This window comes from Convolutriloba macropyga, chromosome 12, assembly GCF_964194025.1.
Source record: "Convolutriloba macropyga chromosome 12, txConMacr16.3, whole genome shotgun sequence".
NCBI classification, from domain to species: domain Eukaryota; kingdom Metazoa; phylum Xenacoelomorpha; order Acoela; family Convolutidae; genus Convolutriloba; species Convolutriloba macropyga.
In genome coordinates this window covers 10744803-10763947 of record NC_134479.1, presented here as the reverse complement: position 1 = coordinate 10763947, position 19145 = coordinate 10744803, and the positions used below count along the sequence as shown (strand labels likewise).

Genomic DNA, 19145 nt, shown 5'->3' with positions numbered 1-19145 from the left:
TATACTGTGTGGATATGTCCTTCACGAACTCAAATGTCAATTTTTTGAGGATGTCCTGTCTCACGGACACTCACCTCAATCGAGATATTGGAAAGTAGGCAACGCTGCTAAAGTTCGTAACCTTAGGTAATGTTAGGTGTTTTTGACATCGCAGTACAGGCGATTATGATTCTTTTGCCACCTTTTCTTAATCTATTTGGAATCAATTGACTTTTCAATCATCGATCGCCAAAATGGCAATGTGTAACTTACGAGCATCAAGACGCAAGTGAAAAAATACAATCATGAAAATTTTTGCAAAATTAGATTCACAAGTGGTCACGGATAAAATTCAGGAACCTAAAATTTATAGACAAAAAAACGCAATCGATTCAGTATTTTGGACGCTTTAATGACAGTTATGTTATTTTTGAAGATTTTTGATGTTTTGCACGCACTTTAATATAATTTAAACGCATTTAGATGCATACTAGAATCCGAATGGTTAACTGTATTGGTAGAACCAGAATTAAAAAAAAATACAGCACAAAATTTTTCTCCCCTATAAATAACGCTTGTTTATTAACTTAGAGATAACTAGCGTAAAAATGTTGTGGATTTAAATGGCAAACTATTTTGACCTTTATATGTCTTTCGTATTTGCGCTTTTTTCTTATAATTCAAAATAAAAATGTTCTAAATATTTGGATGCTGAATACATAAAATACAAGAGTGATTTTTTTTAATGTTTTTCTACATTGCACAATCATTCCACTCTCTTTCTCTCTCTCTCTCTCTCTCTCTCTCTCTTTATCTATAAAAAACATACATACATACATACATACATACATACATACATACATACATACATGCATACATATATACATACATACATGCATACAGACATAGATATATAGATATTAACTCATTTCTTTCAGTGTCATTGCAATGTTAGTTTTCAATTTCGCCTCATCTGCCGAATAGTGGCTCAATTCTTGATTTCCGATTGGGTAAAGTGGAGCCTGTCATGTACAGGGTTAACTCGCCTCCTCTGCCTGAAACAGTTTTTTAGTGAACAGCTATCCCCTTCCCCCAAATTCAGCACCCCCCCCCCCGTGTGCTAGCGTGGGAAATATGAGTAATGTGTATATGGTGACCTCCGCGCCATAGAGTCGCGATACGGTCACCATATACACATTACTTTAATTCACTCTAGATATCCACTACTCTTTATTCACTTCTTTTATATTTTAAATCTATCATTTCTTGTCTCACTTAGTGCAAACCACTAGTACAGAGTTAAGCTGGTAATTAACAATTATCAGACGGATAGTTCGGGTTCTATCCCCACTGACTCCAGTGGACGTCCCCAGATACTAGTATAAAACTAGTGAGACCGTGTAACAAGCACGTAAAACCAACTTGCAAAAATCTGTGAAGCCACTTTGTGGATTGTTGTAACCACTTTGTGGATAACTTGAATAAAAAACCAGCTTAACTCTTTTATAAATTTTAACTTTTAGCTAATATTTTGCGAATCGCTCTTTAAGAGCGATTCACTCTTATTAGGAGTGATCCCCCAGTAGAAAGATCGCTCTTTTTCGCTCTTAAAGAGTGATTCCCTCTTTTTTGATATTTTTTTAATTTTTTTTATACTTTTTATTTCAAATTATCTATACTCTTCAATAAATTTTTATTTTCTTTTACTTTTTCTATATTTATTCCGTTATTAAAAAGAATTGATACAAAATTATAGTATTTACATGAACAACTTTCCTCTGTTTGAACAATAACTAAAGGACTTACAGCTCTAGGACTTTGTTTTTTATCTAAAAAGCTTCTACTAAATCCTCAAGTTAATTCTACATCTGGATGTTGTTTCTTTACATGAGCCCGTATCCCATCATATCTCACAACAGAAGTACAATATGGACAATTAACTTTAGCTGAAGTACAACTTCTACATGTATACTTACTCTCATCAAAATCAGTTAGCAGTTTTACATATTTACATTTATTAAAATTTCTAGTTAAGACTTCTGGGTTAAGGTTAGGGTTGAGGTTGGGGTTAGGGTTAGGGTTGGGGTAAAGGTTAAGGTTAGGGTTAAGGTTAGGGTTAAGGTTAGGGTGAAGGTTAAGGTTAGGGTTAGGGTTAGGGTCTGAGCTAGAGTTGGAGTTATAGATAGAACTAGAACCAGAACCAGAACCAGAACCAGAACTAGAGCTAGAGCTAGAGCTAGAACCAGAACTAGAGCTAGAACTAGAGCTAGAACTAGAGCTAGAACTAGGGTTAGAACTAGAGCTAGAACTAGATTCATTTTTTAAAGAACAACCCCATGGAGAAAAATTATTAGCACAAAAACCACTTAGTATTATATTACCACACATACATTTATCAGCTTTACCTTTATGACATGATTCATAATGATATTTTAAAACAGCAATGTGTCCATATTTATAGTTACACTCTAAACATTGTAAAAGCATTTCTAATAGGGTAAACTTTAATATTTACCTAATCATTTCACAGGGTAATATTTAGCCATGATTTCAATTAAATCTTTAGTATTATCTTTAGATGTGATACACACTGCTTAATATTTATTTCCTAACGTATTGAGTGTATTAGTTTTACATCTCTTATCCAAAATCAATTCAAGGTCTAATTCTGTTTTATTTCTAACAAAATTAATAATCTCTTCTCTAAATTCTTCATTATTTCCATATAGTCTGGTTAAAAACTTTCCCCCTTTCTATTCAAAATTCCCATCTCTTCATTGACAAAGTTACAGTTACACTGATTTATATATTCCTATTGCATTGTATTTCGTGAATTAGCAAAGCTACTCAACGAAGTTGTTTTGCAAATTCGTGGATCATTATCCAACTCTTCTCAATATCCAACGTTAACTAATGTATTTACTCTACTCAACATTGTGCTTGCTCCCATTGCTACACTCCCAGCATTTCTTGATATTATATCAGGATAAATATAACTAAATATAACTAAACCTGAGCTTATAATTCCACCAATAGTTGATAAACTTTTTATACCCTTTCCCATAATCATTTCTTTAGTTAGAACATGATTCTGTATTTTAATACTATTTAAAGTAAGAAGTTTATTAAAATAAAGCTGATAATTATCATGATTAATAACATTTCTATCTGTTGCATTAATCATGAGTGGTTTCATATATGCTATAAGTTTAATTATATCTTCTCTTTCTAAATCATCTTTTAAACTAAGAGCTTTTAAATCAAGGAAACCAACTCTTGAATCATTTATCATTGTTCTATTACTATTAATAATAATAAAAGTATTTTCCTTTTTATTATAATTAATCATACCATAACGAAGTTCATCTGACATTCCATCTGTACGATTATAATGGTTACTATTTAACTCATCAATTATTTTATTGAAGTCATGTTCACATATATATATCTCATTAAAGTTTTTAAATACATCAGGTCCATTATAAGTTGTTAAATAAATAGTATCACAACTCATTCTTGCTGTATTAATTATTTGAGCTGGTATATGACACATTACAATCATTTGAATATTATAATGTCTACCTTCATTAAAATAATAACCTATATTCTTATTTAACCTATCACCCATATCATCAAGTACTATTACACAATTTTGAAATTTATGCATATTATTTTTTATGATCATATTTATATTACATTTATTAAACCCAGTATAAATACTTATTAGACTCAGGATCTATCCAGTCTCTGTTATCTTTACACACTATAACTATATTTTTAGCTTGGTCTTGGTTTTGGTCTTGGTTTTGGTTTTGGTTTTGGTCTTGGTTTTGATCTTGGTTTTGGTCTTGGTTTTGCTTTTGGTCTTGGTCTTGATTTTGGACTGAGTATAATTTTAAACATTGTCTAATAAAATATATTTTGCCTGTACCAGTTCCACCATAAACAATAGTATGTAATGGTGACTTTTCATATTCAAATCTAACTAGACTCCTATTCATAAATCCACCAAAGCTTTCGTCTAGTTTTGTATATTTACTTGGTATTGAATCATTTATTATATAACAAATTCCAATTATAAAAATAAGAAAAAAAGTATACCGCCTTTATCCATTTTTATACATTAAATTTATTATATAAAAATTCTCGTCCTAACTTTTGAGGAATTCAATAATAAATTTAATATTGTTAATAATGCTATGAGTGATATCAGAATAAAAGATAAAGGCAAAGATATAAGGCTAACACCAAATGAAATTGTAATGAGAGATGAGACTCCAGATAGTATCCGTGAAACGGCTTCACCCATCCGTGAACCTAACGTCAACATTATTGTGAATCTACATCCAACTGATGGTACACATTAGGTTTTAGTTATAAGAAGAGAAGGTGGTCCTGTGTATTACTTTGATAGTTTTGGTACAGAAACCCCACCATTATTTTCAGAAGAATATGTTGATCTAGGCTCTAATGAGAGAATACAACAATATGATGAATCTTATTTTGGGGCTTATTGTTTATTTATGATCTATCTTACTGATAGAGGATTTAGAATTAAGAGTGCTTTGGATATTCTGGTTAATCAATGTAAATATCCAGGAATATATAATGAGTGTTTTTGTTTAAGTTGTAATGTTAATGATAGTGCTGATGATAATGTTAATGATAAAGATAATTTTAATGTTAATGATAATGATAAAGTCATTGATAATGATAATGATAATGATAATGCTAATGATAGTGATGATGACATTGATATTGATAATGATCTACGAAGTAGCTTTGCTAATAATGATAATGTTAATGATAATGATAATGATAATGATAATGATAATGATAATGATAATGATAATTTCATATATCTATTGGATGAAAAACATGGTGAAACATGGGTGAAGCATCATCAAAAGGTTAAACCTAATAGCAATAGTCCTACTAATAGTATCTCTATAAACACAAATGGTGATCTACAATCATGGCTTAATGATGATGATATAATTACTGAAGCCACATTCCCAAATAAATTTAGATGTATATTATCTGGTCCTAGTGAAAGTGGTAAGACATTCTTATTAAAAAAACTAATTCTAGCTAGTATATATTTTGATAAGCTATACATCATTGGATCTACTGGTGAACAATATGAAGGTTTAAAGAGAATAAACCCAAAAGCAATTATAGAATTTATTAAAGATATGAAAGATTTACCATCTCCTGATAAACTACCCAAAGACTTAAAGAAACTAATGATATTCGATGATGTTAGAGCCAAAGAACCAGTTATTAATGAATACTTTTGTAGGGTAGAAATAATAATTGTAATATGATATATCTTAATCAAAACCTGTTCTCTCTGGATAGGCAGAGTGTTAGAGAGAACTGTAATCTATATATTTTATTTGAACAGAGAGGTAAAGTCCTAGCATCGATATATCAAGATTTCTTTAATAATGTTGAACTTAGTTATAATGATTTTGCTAATATATGTAATAAGGTATGGAAAGAGCCTTATAATTATATTGTCATTGATATAACTAAAAATAAAAATATTAATGGTAAACTAAGAATAAATTGGGATCGGAGAGTTTTGTAGTTTAGTCTGAGTTTAAGTTTATATCTACATCTATATCTATATCTACACCAGATGGGGCTTCGTCCAGCTGACTACGTCAGATCAACAAAGTTGCTAGTTACACTAGATCAACGAAGTTGTTGACACAAATGTAAATTAAAACTTAATACATCACCATTAAAGTCTATAGGTCTTCCATTCTATATATTCTATTCTATCTTTAGTTACATTTTGATACAAGCTATTAGTTGGTATAATATTTATCAAGTAACCTGGTGGTTCTGTTAGATTTAAAGTATATAAAATATCTGTATCTTTACCGTTATCTTTAGCTCCAGATATAATATTGCAATGAATGTTAATATTATTGAAACCCATAATATAAATAATTTTCTGAGATTTACATTTGCCTTTTTTAAAAAATTATTTTTCTAAATCCTAGTAATGAGGCTATTGAGTTTTCTATATCAAAGATCAGTTCTCCTTGTTATATTGCCATTAAACATTTCATCGTATTCTTATCAGGTTCTATTATAACATTACCATCAGTTTCTTCTTTTATTAATTCTGCTATTTCAGTTAACTCATATGCTCCCGTTGTAATAGTTGAAAATAGCAATGGGACTCCTTTGTAATTATAATTATGGATAGATGTTTAGTTTGGGCTTGAGGTAGAGATAGGGTTAGGGTTATGGGTAAAGTTAGGGTCAGAACTAAGAGCCTGAGGTAAAGCTTCATCGTCTCCTATAACAGTACTAGCATATAGGAATTGATTATTCCCTCAATTCACATTAAACACCGAATTATAAACAGATAATCTAATTAACCTAATTTTGATGATATCAATATAGGTTCATTAAAATTAATTTTTTCTGTTGGCTTTATCATTCTAAAATTAAGTGTATGTTCTACTTTAGTATTAATTAAAGCATCATGTATCTTTTGCAGTTCCCATAAGATTAAATTTTCTGTCATTTTTTATATTTAATTGTTAGATTATATTTATGGTTACAGCCATAATTATGGTGAAACATCGGTGGAACCGCTTCACGGACGGGCGAGGCCCCATAGTCTTAGTTATAATTAGAAGTTAAATTTTTATCTTATAAAAATGGATTTTAATTTGGATACAACTTATGGTTGTAATAATGATATACACAAAAGTCAGATAAAAATATAAACCCAATAATCTGGCAACAAGGAATACGGTTAATACCAATATTAATATCACTCTCAATAGAGAAGAGAATAATTTAAATTTACATGATTCATATCTAGAGATAGAGTTTGTTGTATCAGATGATGCTGGTGGTGTATTTGCGAATGATGCTAATATCAGATTAGTTAATTATGGTATGATGGCATTGTTTAGTTCAGTTAAACTTGAAACCAGTGGTGGTAGGACTATTGAATATATAGATCTATATAATATATTCTATATCTATCTAATATAATAAATATAATCTATTGATTTATAAGTTATTAACTAGTATTGGTGATGAATATGAGAGTGGTTTTGTTAAAAATCAAGGCAATTGAGATAGTCAACTTAAAGGTGACCATATTGCTGCACAACGAAGTCATATGTATTTGATGATTAAGATGAGTGATCTATTTGGTTTCGTAAATGATTTAGAAAGGATTATATATGGTTTAGGATTTAAACTAATATTAAAAAGAAATAATAATGATAGAGCTCTATATAGAGTTAATGCTAATCCTGGTGCAGTTGCCAATGATGGTAATATAGAAATTAGAGATATATCATGGTGTGTACCTAGTATTGATCCTAGTAATGATAATAGAATTATTGGGCAAAAGGGTTTAAGCAAAAAAAATAATGTAGATTTTAGTTATTATGAAAGAAAGAAATTTTATAAAAATGTGCCCAATGCTACTAACTTCTTGTTTGATCTAGGTATGGAAAGTGGAATGGAAAGACCACAATATATAATAGTTGGTTTTGAAAATAATAATGTTAATGAACAAACTCATGATGCAAGTACATTTGATGCAATGAATGTTACTGAATGTTATTGTAAGATTGGTAGTGAGTTTTATCCCGAGGATAGAATGAATATTAATTATGGTACCAATAATTATAATGAGGCTTTTAAAGAGATTGTTAGCTTTAATGAAGATTATAATGGGCTACCACATAATATAAAACCATATATAAGTCATAGAACAATCAAAAGTAGTTATAGAATATATGTATTTGATACTAGATATGAAAGGGATCAAATAAGTCCACAACCAATACAACTTAATTTTAAATATAGTGCTGCAGTTGCAGATGTTATATGTCATGCATTAGTATTAACTAGAATGATTATTAGTGTGAATAGTGATGGTAACAAGATGGTTGATATTATATCATAAATATAATTATCTGCAAACGGACTTCGTCCGTGGCAAGCCAAGCAGTTCCTGATAACTATTTCTTACTTGTCTTAACAAACCCCTAGCATAAATAATATCTAGTTTCTTTTTATTCTCTAGAGATAAGCCTGCAGCTTCAAGCTTAATCTTAGCCTTGGGCCTAACCTTGGGCTTGGGCTTGGGCTTAGGCTTAGGCTTAATAACAACAAAAGGATTATACTTTTTAACTTCCATTATTTTTTATAAATAGAAATGAGTCTTTTAAATAAGTTCAAAACTAATTCATATTGTGTTGGAGGTAGACATTATAGTGGTACTAAAAACATAAGAGGTTTTATTACTTCAAAAGGTACTAAAATGTTAAAGGGTAATTGTGTTAAGTGTAAGAGAAAAAAGTCAATGACTGTTAGTGATGCAACAATAGAAGCAGAGGGATTGAAAGATTTCTTTAAAAGTGTTGGTAGTGCTACAGTTATCTTTGGAGAGAAGGTTGTCAATAATCCAGTAAGAGCCTTAGAAATAGCAAGTAAAATAGGAAGTGCAGCTGCAAGTAGAAACCCTAGAGCAACTCTAGCGGCTACACCTGATTTAATTAAATTTGCAACTACTGGTGAAGGTATAGAAGTAGTACAAAAAGGAATAGGGTTATACTTAGGTACAAAGAAAAGATAATTATTTGATTAAAGTCAATATTAAATTTATGATTATGTTTATATTTATGTTTATGATTATGACTATATTATGTTTATGATTATCGATAAATTTTAATACTAATATAATTATTACTAAACATACTATTATTACTAAACACTACTAACTTTAGTTTAAAAAAAACTCAGCTTGTTTTTCTTGTTCTTCTTATAATCCTCATATACCTTAACCAGTTCATTATACTCATCATTATCTATTTTATTATCATTCATTGATTTAGTATATAGTCTATTAAACTTATCACTAAACTGTTTACTTAAAATATACATTTGTGAATACTTTATAATTTTATTTCTAATTTTAGTATTAATTGTTTTTGATAATGAACTACAAACAGTTGCTGCAGCAAAAGCTGTTGGTATAGAATAGGCTAATCCTATACCTGTTAATGCAACTGATGTTGATGTTGCAGTTGTTGCTATGGATGATAATACTATTTTTGTTATCTCAGCTACGTTAAAATAATTCTTATATCTACTTAACTTCTTATTATAGTTATTAGTTTCAGTTTGATAATAATTTCTAATATCTTTTATATTGTTAAATTATTGTTAAATTTATTATTAGCTTGAATCTTTTCGTTTATCAATCTTTCTGATACTGATGACAAATCTGGATATAGTAATCTCTCACTCGGTGCTGTTGGGTTAGTCATAGTTTCGGTTATTTTAATTAGTAAAAATCCTTTCTATTTCTTTCGTTATACCTTCTTGTTTAATACCATAATGCATCTCAAGTCTTGCTTGCTCTCTTGCTCTTTATTATCAACTAACGTACTTCGTAAAAGCATAGCAATTATATATATTGTACTATTGTCCTTTTATTCTTTAAAAGGGCTTCATCTATAAAAGAATAAGTCTTTTTATTAACTTCTTTAAATTCTTTTAGCCCAGTAGTAAACATTTCATCTAGTTGTATGTTAGTGATATTCTGATTAAACTTATTATTATCAAATTCTTGTTTTAATTGATTATATTTAGAGATAGTATCTGCAGCAACTTTATAACAAAACTTAACAGTATTTGTGACTTCAATTGCTGATTTAATGAATTCTTTAATTAGTTCTTCATTAACTTGTGTTTCATTTAGTTGTAATGCTTTAGTTGTAACTTTATCAAAGTCACCTTTTCTTAGTTCAGTTATGTTTCTACTTGAAATGTCTATTTTATTGGAAGAGGATAATAAGATATTGTCACAATACTCTTTATTAACAACATCTTTTTCATCTGTAGGAGGATGTAAATTCGTAATTTTATAGTTATCCTTCATATCAATATTATCATTATCTTCTAGGAACAACCCACGAGCCTTACTTAGTGTTAAGTTATTTGTTGATGTTGATGCTGATTTATGTTTAGCTTGATTGAATCTATTTCTTGTCATCTTTGTATTTGTTTACATATAACTAGAATAATAATTAGTCTTGTAATTAGACTTATAATGAGTCTTACAATTAGACCTAGACTTAGAATTATAATTAGACTTAGGACCGCAGGTCAATATTTAATGATTCCAAAACCTTATTATTAGATTCAAAGTCAAACTCGGATTTTAATAATTCCTGTTCGTAATATTTGCCTTCTATTATCTCACCATTAATATCTTCTATTTTATATGTCAGTGGTTGTGTTTTTAGAACTTCATTAACTTTAAACAATTCTCTATTCCAATTAGAAGTGTATCCCTTAGAGAAGATTTTACGTTTATCTACATTTCTAACATAATCACCAACTTTAAGTTTAGGTTGGGCGTAGCCAGGTTTACCCTTAATATTCTTAAAACTAAAAGTGTATTTAACTTTATCAGGATTATTAGAAGCATCAACGGGTGTCATATTAATGTTATTGTTATATGTTATGACTGCATCATTCAATATATTTACCCAATTACCATCACCATTGATGAACATTGGTTTCTTTATGTAATAATGTTCTAATGAATCTCTCTATAAACACAGCCTTTAAATCACTAGAAGTAGAATATAGTTTTGTTTTATATTCTTTAAGTAAAGATTTAAATGTTTTATTGTAAAACTCACTACCTCTATCTACCCACAACTTTTCTGGTTTTCTACATTCAGAGCCACCCTGTGGATGTTCACCTGATATTATTTTAAAGCTATTAGTTATAGATAAACCAGATTTATTCTTTAATGGAATAGCCCATGCATATTTTGTGAATATATCTATAACAGTTAATATAAGCTTATAATTATTATTGTATTTACTTAGAGATGACTTATCAATTAAATCAGCTGACCAGGTTTCATCTTTATATAATGGTATTATTCTTTCTCTTCTAAACTTTGTTATTTGAGGACTGAATAGTTCTGTAAATAATAGTTGTTGTTGTTTATCCATCATTATTTATTTACTGTAGTTAAAAACAAAATTATCTAGTTGGTCTTGATTAATAGTATTCATAGATGATAGTTGCTTAGACATATCTAGCATTTCATCATATAATCCATCATTACCAATTTTTGTTTATAGTATTAATAATTCTAGTCTTTCTCTTAAACTATTTGGGTCTGGGTTGCTATTTAACCCCCTACCATATACATCATTTTTTGCCCCTAATATACGTTTTATTGCTCTATATCTAGCACTTTTCTTAACCCCTTTTCCTAAATCATATCCAATATCCTTTAAAAACTTTTTAATTTTGTTTTCATCTTCCTCAATATTATCATCATATGTTACATTTGATTTAGTAAGGAATTTAATAAATCCGTCTGAAAATTCATATATATTATCCTTAACTAAAAATGCGCCCTGCTCTAGGGTTATATCAACATCATTCATTTTATATCTTCTAATAGGCATATCTACAAGATTTAATTTTAATTGGGGATTAGTTTGAACCCCTATGTCAAGAAAAAGTTTGGCTGTTTTTGTATCAACATAAACTGGTTCTATATCTTGAGTTTCCTCCACGACTTCATTGGACAAATTGGGCTTCAGTAATGCCCTGTTTCTAGTTTGCTCTATCATTTTAGTTTGTTTATCTAACTCTTGATTTTGCCAATCTTTTGCTCTTAATGTTTGTTCACTTAATGCTAGATTGTGTTTAATGTTCGCATTTAAAGTTTTTGTTGAGGGATCAAATAACTCTTCTATTTCACCATAATATTCTGTTGTTTTAATTTATCTTCTAATCTATTTCTTCTGTTTTTTTTTTCTAGATTATTTAATTCTATGAGTGTTTCTAGTTTAGTCATTTTTATATATAAAAATAATTAACACAATGCATTATATAATTTAATAGCGGCTTCAATAAACTTTCTATCATCATTAATTGTTAATTCTTTAATAAACTTATTATAATTAGTTATAGATTTACTTCAATATTATATTTCTTTGCATGTTCTAAGAATCTTTCTTTTATATGATGAAACCTATATCTATGGAGATATATGCATAACCTACAATAGAAATGTTTAAATCTATACTGAGAGATGTGTTTATTTACTGCACACATTCTGCATACTAAATATTGACTGGGATTATTAAAGTGCACTTGCAAATGATTATGTCTGTCTCTATATGTTATAATCTTATTACATACAAAACATTGGAATGGTTTATTTTGACACTCATCACAACTCCAACACCAAGCCTTTTTTTCACATTTATCACATTTGGTACTAATAATTTTTATAGTATTGAAAAGCTATATAAATAATATTATTTCAAAATTTTGCATATAAAAATGAATCAACAAGATTATACCGGTTACATTCATTCCACGAGTGAACAGGCTCAATCTCATGGACAAATCCAATCTGGAAGTGAGCGAGCTCAATCTCATGGACAAGTCCAATTTGGAAGTGGACAAGTCCAATCTGGAAGTGAGAAAGCTCAATCTAGTTCTACTAGCATGGCGGTCCAAATGTTAAAAAATAAAAACAAACCAAGGGAAGAAATCAAACCAGTAGATAAGGAAAGACAAAATATAGAGTTAGAAAAATCTTTAGAATCAATCAGTAGGTTTAATAGTGTAAATGAAGAAATAATGGAGTCGTATGATAAACAGGATGCAAAATTAAAACAACGAGAAGAAGATATGCGTGAGTCATTGCGAAAAGCAGAAGCAAAATACTTTCCAGATTTAGATCTGCGAAGCAGTTTCACTGATCAATCTAAAGACTTAGATCAATCTAATGACTTAGATGAATCTAATGACTTAGATCAATCTAAAGATTCTGATTTAGACTCAGATTCATCTGATGATTTTTTCTATGTCCAAATGCATAAAACAAATAAGATTAAATGTGAAGAATGTGATGAAGAGATAACTCTAAAGAATTATAACAGACACATTCAATCACTTAAACATAAAAAGAATGAGCGATTATATAATAGAAGTAAAATTATTGAGAGTGCTAATGAGGATGGAATAAAAGTTACTAATGAAGATATAGAACAAAAATTAGATGGAATAAAGTTTTGTGATAGTTTTGATATGTATCTTGATAATAATACTGCTTATAATAAACATGTAACAACATTAAAACATAGGAACGATGTAAGACTAGTTAATGAGGAAATAGTAAAGAACGGGAGTAAGTTTGATTGTGTAATATGTAAGACTACTCTGAGTCAATACAGTGTGGATCAACATTTAAAAACAAAGATGCCTCTGTTTAATGTTAATCCGCGAAGTGGTTTCACCGATGGTAAATATAAAGATATAGATAAAGATAATGGTGAAACATAGTCAGAGACCCATAACATAACTGAAGGATATTGCAATATATGTAATACCAGATATAACAATAAAAAGGAACACAGTGGATCAGATGAAGATAAAGAAAATGTTAAACAGAAAAAACTTGATGATAAGAAGTGGAGAGATAAAGTTTGTGAGTTAGGATTAGATCATAACATGAAGCATAATCAAATAATAATAACTAGTAGTAATTATGAAGATCCTAAATTCTTGAATATACTGGAGTCATTGCATAACATACATCCCCATATTAAGTTTAACACCTTCGATGTTGTTAAGTATACAAAACCTACGAATGATAAGTTAGATGAAAACGATTTCACCTTTAGGTTAATGACTAGGCAATATAATGGTGCACATGACTTGGATTTATTGAATGGGGAACTAGAGACAAGAATGCAGGAACAAGAAATGAATCAATCTGGATGGAGTGTGCAAAGATTTATCAAAAGAACAATGTATATACATAGGTTTTATCCTAGTGGTGGATGTGATACTGAGTTACCATTCACGTCTAGATATATACTTAATATACATAATACTGATAATAAATGTTTGCTATGGTGTCTAATTGCCTATCTGCATCCTTCTAAAGATCATCCAAATAGAGTTAGTAAATATAATAAAACGGAATATATTAATGAGATAAAATTACCAAATGGGGTTACACCTCCATATGGTTATTATGACTTAAAGAAAATACAAGAACTAAATAAAGATAAAGTATTATTAAATGTATTCAATCTAAATTAAAAAAAATATTAATCCTGTATTAATTAATCATAATGATCATAAAGGATGTAACATATTATACTGGGATAATCGTTACTTCCTATGTAAAGATGTATCATTCCTATTAAGAACATCATCTAATCATAATAAATGTTATCCATGTCTAAAATGTTGTGTATCATTTAGAACAGAAGATGCATTAAATAAGCATTTGGACTTATGTAATACACAGAAACATGTTGGAAGAAGAACATTCCATAAAGATGAATATCTAAAGTTTGATAAGTTCCATTATAAAAACAGAGTACCATTTGCTTTGTATTATGATTTTGAATGTATAATAAAAGATGGTAAACACATTCCTATTGCTTGTGGTTTATATATAAAAAGTGAATATCCTGATATATTAGAAGATAAGTATGAATGTAACTGTGGTTATAAAGTAGTTGATTGGTTTGTGGATAGAGTAGATTATTATAATAAATTATTTAAAGATATATTTAGTACAAATATTTCAATGAAAGAAGAGACTATTACTCCGTTATATAGTATTTGATACTATTGTAAGGAGAACTTGGGTGAAGACATCGTTAGAGATCATAATCATCTATATGGTAAATATACGGGATATGCTCACAATAAATGTAACCTCAAAGCTAAAAACACATTACACATTTGTACCAATGTATGCATATAATTCTTCTAATTATGATAATCACCTATTTATAACTAAACTAGCAAAGAAGATGGGTGAGAAACACCATAAACAGAGTCCCATTAGACTTAAAGTATTAACTAAAACTGATGAGAATTATATTAGTATTGATATGGGTTATGCTAAAGCTTTAGATATGTTTAGGTTCTTCCATCCACTTAGCTTAGATGCTATAAGTAAGACATTGAGTAATGAAGAATGTATAACATTAAATAAATGTGGCTTAGAAAGACGTAAAGGTGTATTCCCATATGAATGGTTTGATAGTATAGATGAACTACATGAAACAACATTACCACCTAAGGAAGCATTCTATTCTAAGTTGAAACAAAGTGGTATTACAGATAAAGAATATAAGCAAGCAATTGATTGTTGCAAAGATAGTAAATGTGAGACAATAAAGTATTATATGATGTTGTATCTTAAAACAGATGTATTGTTATCAGTTGATGTATTTGAGAAATTTAGAGCTATGTGTTTAGAATACTATGAAATTGATCCATGTTACACATATTCTACTCCTGGGTTAACCTGGTTGTGTGGGTTAAAATATACTAATGTTAGACTTAAGTATTATGAAGAAAATACAGTTAATATTTATAATACAATACAACATGGTATTAGAGGTGGGTTAGCTCCAGTATTAGGTGATTGTCATGTAAATTGTAAAAATAAAGAAGTAGATCCTGAGCATGCAGGGAAAGAGAATTATCTAAAATGTTTAGACTTCAACTCATTATATGCTTCTGCTATGGTTCAAGCTTTACCAAATGATGAGATCAAAGTATGTGAAGACTTGGGCTACACTAGATCTAGCTCTAACACAGGTTATATCTACACCATTGATTTTAATTATAGTGATGAGGTGAAACAGAAAACAAATAAGTATCCATTCTTCCCTGAGAAAACAAAAGCATATGTAGATCAATTTACAGATTATCAAAATGTAAATAAAAAGAAAGGATATAAACCTAATGAGAAGTTAATGCTAAAATTAACAGATAAAGTAGATTATGTAATAGATGGAGAGATGTTAGATTGGTATTTAGATCATGGTTTGAAATTAGAAGATAATACAATTAAGCAAAAGTTAGAATATAGTAAGAGAGAATGTTTAAAGCCCTATATTGAGTTTATTATACGGAAAAGAAAAGAAGCTAAAGCTAAAGGTGATAAATTTGGAGATGTATTCTTTAAATTGATGAATAATGCCTTCTATGGAAAAACAATAGAGAATGTATATAATAGACAAAATATAGAGTTAGTTAATGATGTAAATAGGTATATAAAATTAGTAGAAAATATTAGTTTTAAATATGCTGTGGAATTCGATAATGAATTCGTAGCTGTACATAAAATTCGAGGTTATGTAAAATTAGATAAGTTTAATTGTATAGGTTTTGTTATACTAGAAAAAGCTAAGCTATAGATGTATAAAGCCATATATGATTACTTTGAAAAAAAATTAGATTGTAGTTATCATTACACAGATACAGATAGTATATTTATAAACATAAATGTTCCTTTAGATAGTAATATAGAAACTGAAAGGAATAAGATAAAAGATATTTTACATAATAATGAGTTAGGTGAGATGAAAGATGAAATACCTAATGATACTATTATAGACTTGTTTCCTTAAAGCTAAAGCATATTGTTTTAATACAGTTAAAGGAGAAGAAGAAAAGAAGTTAAAAGGAATAACAAAAGCTACTATTAGAAACCAAATTATTTTGGAAGTTTATACTAGTGCTATATATGAAGGTAAAAGTAAATATGTAACTAATTATACTATTGATAGCAATAGACATCATTTAGAAACTAAGGAACAATATAAAATAGCTATTGATCCATTTGATGATAAAGGTATTAGAGATAGTAAATGTGAATTTAGGTTTTACCAGTGAAGCTGCTTCGCAGATAATTAATTTTTATAAAATATTAGCAAAAAGTTAAAATTTATAAAAGAGTTAAGCTGGTTTTTTATTCAAGTTATCCACAAAGTGGTTACAACAATCCACAGAGTGGCTTCACAGATTTTCGCAAGTTGGTTTTACGTGCTTGTTACACGGTCTCACTAGTTTTATACTAGTATCTGGGGACGTCCACTGGAGACAGTGGGGATAGAACCCAAACTATCCGTCTGATAACAGTTAATTACCAGCTTAACTCTGTACTAGTGGTTTGCACTAAGTGAGGCAAGAAATGATAGATTTAAAATATAAAGAAGTGAATATAGAGTAGTGGACATATAAAGGTAATTCGAGTAATGTGTATATGGTGACCATATCGCGACTCTATGGCGCGGAGGTCACCATATACACATTGCTAATATGGATATGAACACACATAAATTATCATACATATACCTTCATGGTAAAACGCTGGTTCTATCCCACATGCAGAGAGACATTGCAATCCCTCAACTCCCTGTTGGGCACAATAGTTAGCCCAAGCTCCACTGAAAGATGCATCACTGCAGATAGTGGGTTTTTCACACCCCTCTGGAACCCACTGAACTATCTCTTGGATCCCGATAGTACCATCTGAGAAGCACCAATTCCCACTTTTCTTCTTGTTTCTCAACGCTCTTTGCATGTTAGTCAAATCATAATTTACATTATAAAGGAATGTGGTTGAACCTTCGCTATTTCTTCCATCCGCGGACAGACGGGTGGAATATTCTACGTCTTCAGGCGGATTACTAGCGCCTGAAATCAAGAGCCACTTGCGCTGTCGTTTTGTTGGACTCCACTCGTCAATGTCAATTAACTTTCCTGCATTTTGTGCATTGGCAGAAATTGCACAAACCTCACCGGCCATGCGAGAGTCACCCCTAAATGAAAAGCACTTAATGAAAAAAAAATCTCTAAATAAATTTCTTAAATGCAATTGTAGTCCGGGGTTGAGGAACCTTCTGAAAGTTAAGCAAGGAATGAGATGAAATTAGTTAAACTTTCAAAAAAAAATCAAGTTTTTCGTAGTTATGCGGTGATAAGTGGTGAAATATTGTAAGAAGTGCGATGAAATAAGCTGAATTCTAAAATTTAGCCAGTTCAGCGTATTTTAGCGCCTACAGCGTATCGCAGCAAAAATCTCAGCGCAATCAGAAACTTTTTAGAGATTAAATTTTTTTTTAAAAAAAATGACGGAATTTCATCCAGGCTGAGGACACGTCAGATCCAATTCGACCAGTAGATCTAAAAGGTAATTACTTGAGTTCTTTTGAAAAAGACAAAAGAGAGTAGAATTGGTCTCTTATAAAGCTTGCTTTGTTTTGAAGAGGAGTAAGAATTGCAAAAGTACAGTTTGACTATTTATATAAGACAACTTGCTTTTTCAACGGCTACAGTTCAGCTAGAAAAAGTGCAATCTATCAAAAGTAGATGTTGTGCCATGTATTCATTTGATTTTACCAAAAATACCACTTTCTTTGCATTGATTTATTTGATTTGTAACATCCGAAAACCTCGTGTTTTCTCTACAGAGTCTGCTGTACCATTATTAAGTCATAGTGAACACAACTATCAAGACACATGACAGCAGCAAAATTGGTTATTTGATATAAATAGAAATTGAAGTACAGTTACAATTGACAATGAGTTTGTTTAACAGATAATTCTGGTTTTCGCGTTTTCTTACAAAATTTTTTTTCTGTGTGAAAATTTTACGTGTGATTAAAAATCAAATTTAATGTCAGAAAACAATTGACACGCCCAAGTCTTATTTTCTTTGATGTGGTCGATACGAACCCGGAACGATGCGTCAGCGTTTAAAAATCTAAAAAATTATGCAGTTTTCGATTCTGGAGGCTGTCCTGCATGGAAACAACCCCACAAGGTTTTTGGAGAGCGTGGTTTTTATTTACGCGAGTAATAACGATTGTCACTGCACTCTCGCTCTTGAGTCTCAGAGCATTTCAGCGCTGAATCACTATAATTGAATGGCTAAAACCGAATTCAGTTCTCAAAAATGCCATATCAAGAGTATTTTAAGCTTTTACATGCGCCGCTTATCTTTATTATAATAAGTTTGAAGACATTGAGTTCTCCCAGCAAAACTTATCCTGCGAAGTCTGAAAAAAATTAAAGCCCAAAATGACGACTGAGCAGTATAATATCATACTTTTGTAGCTTCGGACTTCTAAGTACTAAAGCAGCATTTAAGCTATATATACTTAAACTAGCTTGTAGGTAATTATCACAATGCCCAAATAGCTCAGTAGTTACGACGTGCTACGCACATTAAATGTTACAAGTACCAGCGCGGACGTTTAAATCGCATACAAATCAAATCTTTTCTGCAGGATATTTCCTGGACATA

The 19145-nt window shown here is 29.9% G+C and overlaps 1 protein-coding gene across 1 annotated transcript; it reads right to left on the bottom strand.

The window, feature by feature from the left end:
• Nucleotides 1-832: 832 nt before the first annotated feature.
• LOC142350376 (uncharacterized) lies at nucleotides 833-17645 on the bottom strand. Its single transcript, XM_075402223.1, has 2 exons — nucleotides 17192-17645; nucleotides 833-1034 (listed from the first exon to the last, which is right to left on the bottom strand). Exons 1-2 carry the CDS (start codon nucleotides 17643-17645, stop codon nucleotides 949-951), a joined length of 540 nt encoding a protein of 179 aa, XP_075258338.1. The 3' UTR covers nucleotides 833-948.
• Between the last annotated feature and the right edge of the window lie 1500 nt (nucleotides 17646-19145).